This window comes from Manduca sexta, chromosome 18 (assembly GCF_014839805.1).
Source record: "Manduca sexta isolate Smith_Timp_Sample1 chromosome 18, JHU_Msex_v1.0, whole genome shotgun sequence".
In the NCBI taxonomy this organism is placed as follows: Eukaryota; Metazoa; Arthropoda; class Insecta; order Lepidoptera; family Sphingidae; genus Manduca; species Manduca sexta.
The window spans coordinates 14,766,912-14,780,997 of NC_051132.1; the positions used below are offsets into that span (position 1 = coordinate 14,766,912).

The 14,086-nt window shown below is 35.4% G+C and overlaps 1 protein-coding gene across 1 annotated transcript in view; it reads right to left on the minus strand.

Annotated features, from left to right (window-relative positions):
- LOC115440312 (PTB domain-containing adapter protein ced-6) overlaps positions 1-14,086 on the minus strand; it is a 71,174-nt gene that overhangs the window by 8,021 nt on the left and 49,067 nt on the right. Inside the window, 4 exon segments of the mRNA XM_030164569.2 lie at positions 2,352-2,516; positions 4,547-4,617; positions 4,620-4,643; positions 4,646-4,662. Of these exon segments, the coding sequence (XP_030020429.2) occupies positions 2,352-2,516; positions 4,547-4,617; positions 4,620-4,643; positions 4,646-4,662 (277 nt within the window).

Below are 14,086 nucleotides of genomic sequence, written 5' to 3' on the forward strand. Positions count from 1 at the left end.
TCATAAATGTAAGGTGAGTGTATAATGCATTGTTTGATTTCAAACAATTTGTTTGATTTGATTGACTGCATCGGTGGCGTAGTTGTACTGCATGCATACTGCAGCGCTTTGAGGTACTCGGTTCAATCTCGGGTCGGGCAGTGATATTTGCGTTTTTCTGCTCAGTGCCCGGAGTCTGGAATTTTTGCCCGATATTGCGATGGGCTCGCTCCCTATCACATCATGGGATGGAACATAATTGTCGAAAAATGGGTGCCCTGGTTGCGCCTCTGCATACCTCTTCGGGGATAAATGCGTGATATTGTGTGTGATATCAACCCTAAGAAGGATCGAATAATTATCAAAAATTAATATTATCATTTTTGTATAAACACCGTACGTGTAAAACGTGAGGTCAACCGCCCGCAGTTATTAAAGCCCGTTCATTCCGTCCGAGCGGGCACGTTGTGTCACAAACTGTAATGTTGCCAACGTCCATTACAGTAATGGTTTCCTGTAATCATACTACTTATCTATTGTTGAGACGGAGGAAAATTTTCGCTATGACGCTTTCAATTTAGTACTTATGTATTACATTTAAGTGTTAATTTATTAAATGTAATTACGGGTTTATTACATTTTAAGTGGTAGTCATAAAACGGTATGTAGAAATAGGTTTTAACTTTAGAACTAGGAAAGCGTTTGTTGATCTCACAATAATAGTCATGGCGGAATATGGACAGTGTGATTTTCGCTAATTAAAATCAGTCCTAACAAGTCAAAGACTTTGACTGACAGTAAATTTTATTTATTTATTTACTTACACGCTTGCTTAGCCACAAAAATAAAAGAGAAAAATACATAAATATGCAAAGCTAGTTCTTAAGGCTTAATCAAATATATGGATCGCTGTCTCTCAAACTAAGCAAAAGCTTGTATCTTGAGTGACAGAAATATACCTACAAAATATATTTTTAACTATGTGTGACCTCTATTCTAAGTTATAATATTGACATAATAAGGGAGTCTTGCCCCACGCACTATCTTCCTAAATCCATCCCTGTGTGAAAGAGAAATCAATGGAAACTACATAATACCGTGTGAACACACATTACGTAACGCGAAACAGTGAGGATTGTTTGATAAGCAAGACTAATTCATAATTATTGTATGGTGTTTGTAATCAATTAAAAATAATGCCAAAGGGAACGATTATTTACATTTTTACGAGTGTTTTGTTTGGTTTCACTATGGGTCATGGTTACGTCTAATGTTATTTAATTTTGCGTTAAACAAGATAAAACATAGGTGTGGCTACGATTTCCAGTAATTTAACAACAGCATTAGATATTTAACGTATTTAATTTATCTTAACATTTTTAACTTTAATGATTTCTTATGTTTACGCGAATAGACATTGTAATAAAACTGTTTACGTATTTTATTCGAGTCTGTTCAATCCGCCACGTGACCATGAAGGCTGACAAGTCTTCGAACATCAGGACAAAATAATATCATAACTGCAGTAAAATCCGTATGCAAGTTTTATTTAAATTTTTTACTTAACAAAAATATGCTTTATTTGTTGTCATGTTTTTTAAATTCCTTGATTGCAGTAATAGTTGAAATTGAACCTAGTATTGCCATAGTATGAACTTTTTAATCGATGTTAGAGTACATAACCCAATCCTTATCTTGTTTATACGCTATACAATTGAGCCAGTGTGGTGCAAATCAAAGTTGTGTTGAAACAGACCTACTGCTTAGACCGTGCTCACTGACCGACATTCAATTCCATTGTTTTTTATTCAACTAACTGCCGAGACGATTAAGTGGTTAGTGTGGTGGTAAGTGTTTTTTAAAAAACTGTGTCAGAGGAGAAGGTTTGTTGGTAAACTTCACTACTACTCATATACTGTAGCAACAATAATCATTTTTAACCGACTTCAAAAAAAGGAGGAGGTTATCAATTCGACGTGAATGTTTTTTTAATTTTTTTTTATTTTTGTTACCTCAGGTCTCTCGCATTTATGAACCGATTTGAAACCGTTCATGTATTTATCTAGCTTAACTAGCAATTTTAATTATGCACCGACTCCAAAATTGGTATCCAATATATACCTGTTATGTGAAATTATTTTTTGGTTTTGAGTAGGATTGAAGGCGGTTTAATTTTTTGTTAAAAAAAAATTATGTTACAAAACTTAACATTGCACTAAGTTTTGCTCATCATTGTCATCCAAAAACTAAGATTCAATGTCTCTGAACTGAAATGCAGTAGTATTATATAAACAGGTTACTACCTACAGTAGAAATAGACAATAGCACCTATCCAGGGGGACTGGGCCCCACTTGCTTTTCCAAATACGCACCTGTATAGCAACTCCATCGACTGATATGGTGATCTCTACTTTCTTGGACTTGGCACCGTCTTTCGCTTCCGACTTCTTTAGTTGCTGAGTGAACTGTAGTTTTTTTATTGCGTCCTTGACTACTTCTATTCCTTTGGGTTGGTCGACTTGCGTACAGCCGAGGAACTGAAAAAAGAAAAAATAATAATCAATTCAATATCACAATGGATATGCAGTTTTACGACAAGAGGAACAAATGTAGAGGGCCTATGGACCTTTGACAATCAAGATAACATGCAAATCAAAATATATTAGTAATCATTTTGCTTGTGGTAGGATATATTTTATATCCGTCCGGATAGCGACCACCGTACGTAAGGTGTTAAAACCCGCAATAGTGGCCTACGTAAGTGTCCACGGGATCAGCCTGTGTATATCCGGTTCCAACAGGCCGGCATAATTACGTCGACTGCCGAGGGGTAATCATCTCAACAGTCGACATTCTATTGGACCCCACTCCACATACCATTATTGCAGAGGGGAGGTTCCCGTATACAAAAAAATAGCAAAAATAAATGACTGCATTCTATACGAAATTGTCTAAGCCTTTTCACACGACCCCACCATGACCTTCTTTTTTGCTTGTTTTCCACAAACTAGCTGCAATTACATCTTAATCGTTGTTTTAATCCATTGTTTTGTTCCCAGCACGCCTTTCTTGTGTATGAATGATGTTTTTATGTTTTAATCGTACGATTCCTTAAAAGATTGCGGCACAGTGCCTGGTTGTGTCAAGTACGGATAGGAGTTTAGGTAAATTGGCTCTTATTCCCCTTAAATAATAAGGAAAATAAAACACGACGTAGCGAATTCTCCAAGTTTAATGCTTGTCAGCCCGTATACTTTCAGTCAAAAAGTTCGATATATTTTGGCGATTGTCAAAGGAAACATCTCTTATTAGTCGACATTATAAATATCATGATAAAGGGCTGAGTGTATGAATTTACGGTATGCCAAAAAAATTGTAATGTAGCCCATTCTCTTTTTAGCGATTGTAATTATGACCCCCACTGCAGCTCTAATTACGTCCCAGTATTATCACGTAATAATCTTCCGAGGGAACGAAGACTTAACGCTCGGTGCAATGCACTTCATTTGATATGCACAATGTAAACACAATTATTTACTTTCGCTGTATCACGTGATGTTCCCAGACTGATTCACTTTGATGTTCCCGCTGTAGGAAAATACCGGCATCTTTGTTTAAGAATTGTTTTAAATTTTTAAGAAATATTCGTTCTTTATTTTACATTGTCACTTTAGTATTATGCCAAGTTATTTTTTTCAAGAATAAATGGCGTTTGAATCGATCGCAAATCCAAATATGACAAATTATTTTTTAAACTTCCTGTTAGCTCTGTGATACATTTGATTGCTACTTGAACTACATTGAACCGTCAAATATTTGGACCCGAGAATCAAACCTAGGACTACACTCAGTATTATATACTATCCCACTGCTGGCCATGGGCCTCCTCTACTACTGAGCGGGATTAAGCCTTAGTTCAATACGCTGGCATATTGCGAATTGGTAGACTACACACCCTCAAAATTTCTAAAGCGAACTTCTCAAGTTTGTAGGTCTTCTCACGATCTTTTCATTCACCGTTAAAGCAAACGTTAATTCACAAAGAATACACACATAATTTTAGAAAAGTCAGGTGTGTGCCCTTAGGCTTTGAACCTGCAGACATACGTCTTGGCAGTCCGTTCCACACCTAACCAGGCTATCGCCGCTTTAAACTCAGTCTTAACAGAAGACCTATAGTCATCATCATCATCAGCCGCAAGATGTCCACTGCTGAACATGGGCCTCCTCCAGAGTTCCAGATCCAGTTATTGTAAGCGGTCCGCATCCAGGGACCTCCTGTAATTTTTATGAGGTCTTCTGTCCAACTCGTTGGTGACCAATAACTGTTATACGTGAACCAAATTTAGTCTTTTAAAAAAAAAAGTATTTTGCAAGAAAAATGTATATATCCGCTCAAAGAAAACTGAAAAATATCGACTGGTAAGTAGCCGCGCGAAGACTGAGTGAACTGGAGGAACCGCTCTGATGCCCTGAACGTGTATTTATATACACAAAAGTGCAGAGACATTTTTGTGCAGAGGTCTTGTTACCTATATTTCTCCTTCATATAAGGGTTATAACATACCTTAACTAGATAGGCGACATGTCCTTTGACGAGGGCATCGGGCGCGTGGAGCCAGTTGCGGCCATTGGGGGCCCGTTTGCTTTGCCACGTCCCTGCAAAAAAGCAGGGTCGACATCCTGAAACAATAACATTGCTTAATTATACATATTGATAAGTCTTGTATGTAAGAGTCATCTCACCCATCCCTCGTCTGTCAGCTGTCTATAACCGGCTGTCTATTAAAGTAAAAAATTTAGACATTTACCATGTTTCCTTGTCTACATTGAAACAAGCTGTTTTGGCAAATATTGATGAGGTATAATATGCATTCTCATTATAATAAACTTTAATATTAGTTATTAGGTATACTAGAATATAGATTTATATTGTTAACTATTTCTCTTTTTTATTTTTATATGTTTAATTTTTTTTTCTAACCTTGCGCATGTTGTGGTTGCCTGTTATTAGAATTGCAATTAGTCCAGATGTTTTTTTTTGTTTTAGTTATTCGTATGTAATATTGTAAATTCTGTTGGTGATCTCTAATAAATAAAAATAAAATAAAAATAAGAGTCCTTCTGGAGAGGTGCCAACATATTCCTTACTTATTTAGGGTCATTTTGACATCGCATTAATGATTGATACCACTGATACGCAAGAACGTCGCTAGCCAATGGCCTAGGAGGGGGAGTGGGGGGTTGGGAAAGTTGATATGGAGAATGAGTGTCCAATCATGTACTAATTTTGATTATAATTAATATTGTCATAGATATGCCAATAGATGGTGTTGAATAAAAACTATAAATAATTGAATGGCGATGTCAAGATTCGCTTATTAATATACTTAAGTTTTCAAATTCAAGGAAATAAATTTGTCTTTCTCACCGATATGTAAGTTTTATTTTAATACATTGCTGGATATTTTGGGGAAGTTGAACAATGAGAAAAGTATGAATTGTAGGTAAAGTCGAGAGCACATGTTCCTTCCCCACTCCGCCTCTCCCGCTTTAACAATAACAGAGCAGAGGGTAATAAGTAATTGAACATACGGAATATTAGGAATGGAATTGGTGAATTCATTTGAGTTTCGACGTAGGGGATTTATCAATCATGCAAGTCAAGTCAAAGACTTAGGACTTTGGTTGCTTTATATTTGGCAATTTTTTTAGAATGTTCGGGGGGGCGGGGTTACCTAGTTATATATTAGTTTATATATTACTACCACGACAAATGTTGTGTTGGATGAATATTATTAGAATTATACAAGCATTGCTGTTTGGTTAAAAAGACATTGTAGCATGATTATATAAAAAAACTTAAGGTGCTAGCGCAGTATATTGTCGCGCAGTGATTTGTGATTCGAAGTTCCGGGTAATGTGTTTTTCCTTTGATCTGAATAATTGATAAATATCAAAGAATTTATTGCTTTTTACGTTTTAACAAAGCACCTGTCAAGTAAAGTCTACCGTCATGGCATTTTACAATTACGCTAACAAAGAAGCGTCATAGCATATCCTAGTATGCGATATTGCGTTGTCGGAAATGCATTATATAATAAAAATAAATAACGTTGCAGGCAAACTGCGGAGGAAGACATTTAACAAAATAACCGGGAAACACATTTAACATAATTACAGTGGCGAAAGGTGAAATTTTGCAAAAGGGTACCCGCCACAACATGTAGGTTAAAATATGCATGAATGCGGCAACTCTTTCTGGTGATAATATATTCTGATATATTCTGATCGGTACGCTAGTGTAATTCAAGTATGAATACAGCCTTTTTGCAAAACACCTAATTCTGCACCTCACCTGCACCTTTGTATAGAAATCAATACACATTATAAATCTTCCATATTTTTTACGTGTCAGTTCCAACACGAGGTAAACGTGTGCCATCAGTTTTGCCCTACGCGTGGCATTCATAATTAATGTTAAATTACCGTGATCTATACAGACGTGGAAAATACGTGGTATTTAATCAATGAAATCAATTATTATAATTGTTTAATAGAAATCGTAGTGTAATCTGTAAAGAAATGGCGGTGCTTGAGGATTTATTGACTATCTCCAAGAGAATAAGTTAGCAGTTTTCTAGTATGTTTTAAAAATAGCATTTCTTTCATGAGAAAATATGTTACTTTTAAAAATACTCGATATTAGTACTATCAATAAGTAATACATTTTTGCTAACATCCCGTTCGCGTGATGTACAATATAATTATGCTAATACTTCTCTATCGGCTGATCGGGCACGAACTATCAAGGACACGTGCACCTAACATCTATACATATTATAAAACAAAGTCCCCTTTTCTGTCTATCTGTATGTTATTGATTTACTCAAAATGTATTGAACGGATTTTTAAGAAATTTGCTATGGAGATAGTTTAAGACCCTGGGAAGGTTATAGGCTATTTTCTATCCCAGAATATAAAGCGGGACTTTTATCCCGGAAAACTGGTAAGCAAGCAAGTGGGTCATTTGATGGCCCTCCTACCCCTGTAGGGATTTATCATGTATAGTCACTCTTCAATAAGACACGAATTATTTCCTAAATCCTCTCAGCATTCAAATAATTACAGTTCTTTTACAGCCTCATACAGACAACCATTAACAAATAAATTAGCAAACACCGGAAGAGACGCGGAAATGTTCAAAAATCTAAATCTGCCGACAAACGTGAACCAAATAGCAAAACAGTATTAGTATTCAAAGATTGATAACGCCAAGGCCATGCGTTGTAAACATTGGGACGTCATTTATTATTGTAAACTTGTTGAAAACACCTGTTAATTTATCACTAAGGAATATATAAATAAATAACGCGACGTCGAGTTTAGAAAATAACTGAGGAATAAGTAATAGAAGGTAGAATAATAATTTTGGAAAATTTTACAATTTTCTCAAATCTTCTTTGGCCTATCATGTTAAAACTACTCATTGGATTCAAAACTTATCATGAAAAAATTTAAAGCTTAATTCTGTATACCTTATAGGGTAAGACGGGGACAGATGGACATACTGAACAATGGTCGCTTATCCTTTCTTGACATTCTGTCTTATTCCATACCAAATTTCATCAAAACGATTAATTATTTAAGCCGTGAAAAAGTAAGAGTAACTCTAACACTTATAATATTTATATAATAATAATGATATCAGCCCTGTATTATATACCGTCCCACTGCTGGGCGAGGGCCTCCTCTACTTCTGAGAGGGATTAGGCCATAGTCCACCACGCTGGCCTAGTGCGGATTGGTAGACTTCACACACCTTCGAAATTCCTATAGAGAACTTCTCTGGTGTGCAGGTTTCCTGACGATATTTTCCTTCACCGTTAAAGCAAGCGATGATTCACAAAGAATGCACACATAATTTTTAGAAAAGTCAGAGGTGTGTGCCTTATATTTTCTTAGGAGAAATAGATACATTTTCTATTGTCTCTAAACTCTGTACTGTTACCTAAAATCTCGAGGACAACAATTAATCTCAGTGCATAAAAAGCTAAAAGTATTTTATTTACGTTCGTTCTTGGTTTTTCCTAATAACAGACTGTCTTTACGACCTTCAATTGTCGTTTATTCTTCATGTTTATTTTTAAACACGTAATTATTTGTAATTGGGTAATTAAGTAAGATATTTTAGCGGCTTAGTAACAAGGTATGAAACAACAAAAAGTTTAGGCGATACGTAGTATACTTGATGGTTGGTAACATAACTAATCTATTCATTAACCCAAGCCAGAACTTCTAATCACAAACTTATGCATAACTGCATCGTTTTAGATCCCACAATGCCCAATTATTTCACTAGCTAAATCGTTATAGTTGCGGCGATAGTTTGATATGGCTCGGACTGCAGAGACGAATGTTCGCAGTTTCAAATCCCAAAGGCAGCACTCTGACTTTTCTAAAATTATGTGTATTATTTGTGAATTATCGCTAGCTTTAACGGTGAAGGAAACATTGTAAGGAAATGCATACCGGAGAAATTCTCAATAGGAATTTTGAGGATGTGTGAAGTCTACCAATCCGCACTAGGCCAGCGTGGTAGACTAAGGCCTAACCCCTCGCAGTAGTAGAGGAGGCCCGTACCCAGAATTGGGACAGTAATATACACGGCTAATTATTATAATAAATAGTTGCAAAACAACTTAGTACTGTTTTATATATCGTCCCTAAACAACTGTGGCACTGTTGCTTGGCGATAGAAATGTACACTTACTAGAGACATTACCCAGTACTCTCCCTTCACTGACCACCTGGCCTTAGTCTTTAAACCTAACGAGCGTGTTTCCCCACAATGTTTATCAGAAAATCTTTTCTTGCAACATTTGCGTCATCACGATTATAATAACTACATCAAATTGTGCACACTGATTAATAATTACATTTTTATGGACTAAGGTGGACGAGCTGACGTAGACGCTATCGCCCTTGGAAATAACCGGGAAAAATCGTCGCTGCCTTTAGAAAATAGGCATAACATGAAGTTTAAAATTAACATAATATTGTAACCAGGTTATAATGTCAAAAATATTGCGAAGGCGTGCCGTAATATATTCTCTTGATCAGTAAGTTGACAAGTTAAAAAGTTTGATGTCGCCTCAGGATAGTGTTGCCATGTGTCCATATATATGGACGAATGTCTGTCAAGGGGGTCCAGAATGCCCGATTTTCCAAATAAATCTATCAAACAATAATCATATGTTTTTCCAAGATGACGACCCATATTTTTAAGAGAACATATTTTTTTAATTCGATAATATCGCATGCCTGTTTAAACCTTAAAATGTCTGCCAATTACAGCAAAAGCATATCAGATATAACGAATCTGGGGATAAGTGGGATCTCGATTCTTATTTATAATTATTAATTGAATTTTATTTTATGCTCGATTTGCCCACTGTCCCCTAATTAAGGGCATACCTAACGATCAGCACCATAATAACAGCAATAAAGCCCATTTTGACCCTCGTCACACCTTGCCCTGTTGCATTTGTGTTCCCCATTAAGACTCTTCAAATAATCATTCTTGTGTTGTCTTCGTTAAGTAATATGTATTACAATAATATTATTATTCTTTTGTTATATTTAATGTTGTTAATATAATCATACAACGCCTTTTGATTGTGTATAAAGCAATTAATATTCTTAAGCTGGTAAAGTAGTAAAATGCACGGCAATCGGCATTTTAGATTTGTTGGCTAAACAAGAAGCCACAGCTAACGGATGGACCAACTAATGGCTAAATACCGTTCGCCTTCATAGACAATAGATCATAGACAACAGAAGTTATGTTAACGTATATTAAACTTAAATAATTACCTTCAAATTTCAATGCAAAGATTCTTGAAAAATCAACAAAGCTATTCTATTGTGTCGCGTAAAAAAATTAAAACTATTTTACAGCAGGCAACAAGATTTTATCAGATGTAAGGAATTTTTAATTACCCGCATGTTATTGTTAACAAAAAATGTATATTGAGACTGAACACGGTCAGCTAGCATTCAACCAAGGAGTCATTTAATAAAAACAAAATACCTATAATAGTCTCTCCTGACAGCGATCGTCTGACCTCCATGACGTCAGCAGCGCTACTGACTGATTATACCTGGAACTATCACGGGCCAGTACGCTCTACGAATACAGGAAAAAAATCAAATTTAAATTTAGAACATACCTATGGGCCAAATCGGTACGAAGTTCATCCGACAGCATTCTATCTGGACCTACACTTCACTTTATATTAATATCCACTTTATTCGTACCACTTAAGTCACACGTTTGTGTACAATGGGTAACGTTTTTACGACCTTTTGCAAATGAGCAGGCACACCGCTCCGTACTTAGTACGGACTGACACGGCGACTGCGCGGCTCGATCACACTGATGCAATACGTTCATTCACACTTGTATAGGCTAGGGACGGGCCAGTATCGATCGACGGACGCGTCGATCGTTTTTCTATTTTGAATTCGATTGTCGTTGAAGTACCCGCGTTCAATAAAATAATGTTTTTATGTTTTCATGTTGGTACTCTGAAGCTGTGCGTTGTGACAATTTGCTTATAATATTTTCGTCTCAGGATGTGATAATAAGCGTATTGTGTTATCAGAAATAATTTTAGCCTCTGATAAGTTAGTAAATATTATTTTTAATATAAATCTCGTGCAACTGGTGATGCTCTCCTGGACATCGTCCATAGAATATGCCCGTTTTGACATGAGGGTAGATAAGAAATATTGCAGATTGTAAATCATAATTATAACGATGACAACATTTTATTATGTTTTTTGGCAAAACTAGCATTCTATATAGTAGTGTCATTAAAGTTGGTTAATATATCTACCCATTGTCAAACTGAAAGCAACTTTTAAATTGTGTAATTGAATTAAGGCTTTTGACATTCGGTTGGACATTTTTTTGTACAAAACAGATAGGGTTTTATACATTTTGTTCGTTTTACAAAACAAAAATAATGGAAAAATATTTTTTAACCGTGGAACTTTTTTCTTTATCAAAAATACGTTATTTAAGAACAACAAAGTCGTACCTCACCTTTGTTTTGAAGTCACAATGTTCAAGGCCGCGAACAAATCAGCTTGTATATCGTGAAGTCGCGCACTTTTTATGAATCATCGTGACATTTTTTTATAAACAAGTAAACAGTAAGGAATGTAAGAATATATTAATATAAATAAGCTATATCTGTCGCATCTTCAGCTCTTCTTTCTTTTATTTTACGCGAAACAGCGTTATTTAGAGCTACTTTTCCAGTCTGTTACGAATTCTAAAATACTGTTGTGTTCATAACGGGAATAAATATATTATTCTTTTAACTTTTAATTACTATGAGATGCCTTGGATACGCCTTCAAAGTAGAGGTAATAACTCTCTTATGATAACAGAAACATCACAATTCAGTGTCAACTGTTGGTCCTTAATTATAATGACAATAAATCACATTTTACGTTAACTGCTTTTGTAAAATCTTATACAACTCTATTGATAAGAGAAGTTAGTTTGCTTTACCATTAAAATTTATTGCTTCACAAACATAATAAGAACATCTAATTATCTAATTCGCAGACTAGTAATAAACACAGACATTAAATAAGTTTCAACAACTTCCATAATATACATTTATATGTTATGTATTATGCGGATATATAGTTATAATATTATAATAAGGCCAGGAAGGCCTCTTCCTGATCTGTAAAAGGACCTCTTGTGCTATAGGAACTTCGTATAGTAAATTCATTTTTACTTATTTCACGTTAGTGAACGAGTCTACAAAATATATACCACGTAGCACGTCCTGTGAAGAATTCGATACCGAATCTGACAGTTTTGGAACTATTTTTGTCGTTAAATGTTACCGTTTATATATCCTTGTGTTATAATAACGATCGCAAGAATACCGATTGGGTAATTTTTTTCCAGTATAGCGTGAATAATAGCTTCAGTATAGGGGTACTAATGGTGGATGCATTATCGGTTTTTCGATTCAAGATTTTGAGACAACATGACCGTTTCTATTATCTTTTATTAGCGACATTTTCGGAGCCAACATTCCTAACTTCCATCGTTATCTATCACCTTATTTAGATACTATTCAACTTTAATGGTCAACAAAGGCCAGAAACCATACTTAAAATCAATATCAGGATATGAGTTCGATGATCTCTTTATTAACCTTCCTATATAATTTACGATATGGAAACAAGTCGTTTTCATAGAATATCGTTGCACCACGGTTGAATAACCTATACGAGTGTTTTGAGTAGTCGTTTTGCGTCGTAACTTTTTTATAGTATGTTCTCGAAAGTTGAGTACTGTATCACGATTTGAAAAGGTAAAAACCTTAGCGATTTTTTTTTTGTAGAAACAACTTCTATGTGGGTTCAACAGGACTTCGGATATACTCTATAAGATATGAAGCAATAATATCAATAACTAGCTGATCCGGCGAACTTCGTATTGTCATATTTTTTCTTTTGTGTCATTAGCACACTCTCTTCGCTGAGATTCTTAAATTTTTGCTATTTTTTTTTATTTTTTTTTGATTCAAACCTCCTGGCAATAATGAACACATAAAAGAAAGATTTATCCAATTTGGTGCCGTCGTTTGGTAGTTATGAGCGTACAAACAATTCGGCGATTCATTTTTATTTATATAGATTAAGAATATGATTACCCTGTTTTGATAGATGAGCCTGTTTATATTTTAATGCCAATTTCAAAGTATGACGCAAAATTAACAAAAGAATTAATATTGACAAATCTAATCAAAATTTAATATCTATTTGCATAATTTGTAAAGAAAATATACGTGGCTGGATTTGATTTTTCTAGGACGTTTATTCTTGATTGATCTAATACCATAACATAAACCTAAGTTTTCCTCAAAGATGATAGGCATACACCTTTTTCCAAAAAAACCCAAGTCAATTCTCTTGTTAAGTTATATATTTCGAATAATTCACTATTTTCAGACCTCGCGGAGACGCAGTTTCATGGTAGTGTATTTCTTGCAACAAGTTGTCAGTTGTTTTTTTTATGTACACGGAAAATTTACTTTACTGCACCTGATGGTAAGTAGAGTGGGGCCTAATAGAATGGCGATCAATGAGAGATGATTACCCTCGACGGTCGACACAATTTTGCCGGCCTGTTGGAACCGGATAGTCAGGCTGATCCCGGAACGCGACATAATTACTTGGGCCACTATGGCGGGTTTTAACACCTTGTGTACTGTCGCTATCCGGGCGGATATAAGATATATCCTACCACCAGCTAATATAAAACTGACCGAATTGTCGTTTTATGTAGTTAAAATTGAGATAGCAACAATAACATATTGTTATGATTCTATGATCTAATCATTTGATACACGTTTTCCTGGTACTTGCCAAGGTGTAGTTATTTTTAGCTATCAGATTTAATTGCTACATCGTCACTAACTTAACTGGAAGTTAAGATGAGGAAAATTAATAAGTAACATTTATTGGGTAAATCCCACATGTGAGGATGGTTTAACTTTTTACTGTTTGTTTATTAACTTTTTTTTATTACTTTGATTGACGAGACGAGCTTGCCGTTCGCCTGATGGTAAGCGAAATGACCGCCCATAAACAGTGGAAACACCATCCAACACCTTGAATTATAAAGTATTGTATTGACATGAGATGTAAGTCTCCTTATGTCCAGTAGTTACACTGGCTACAATGTCCTTCAAACCGGAACACAACAGTAAGTACACACTGCTGCTTGGCGGCAGAAATAGACATTGCGGTGGTACCTACCCGGCGGACTCTCACTTATGAGATACCTACCACCAGAAAATTAGTACTAGTAACTAAACCAATATGGCGCATAAGATATGTAAATGAGTAGATTTTTCATTCTCTCTATCAACTCTCTTCTCTCTATCAAGAGGCATTCCAAGTTTAAAAGATGCGAGTTATCATAGCAGATGTGAGAATGGGACAGTATCAGATATTTTAGTATTCCAGTCATCTAGAAATTAGGGGTTTCGAAATACCCCTTCTTTAC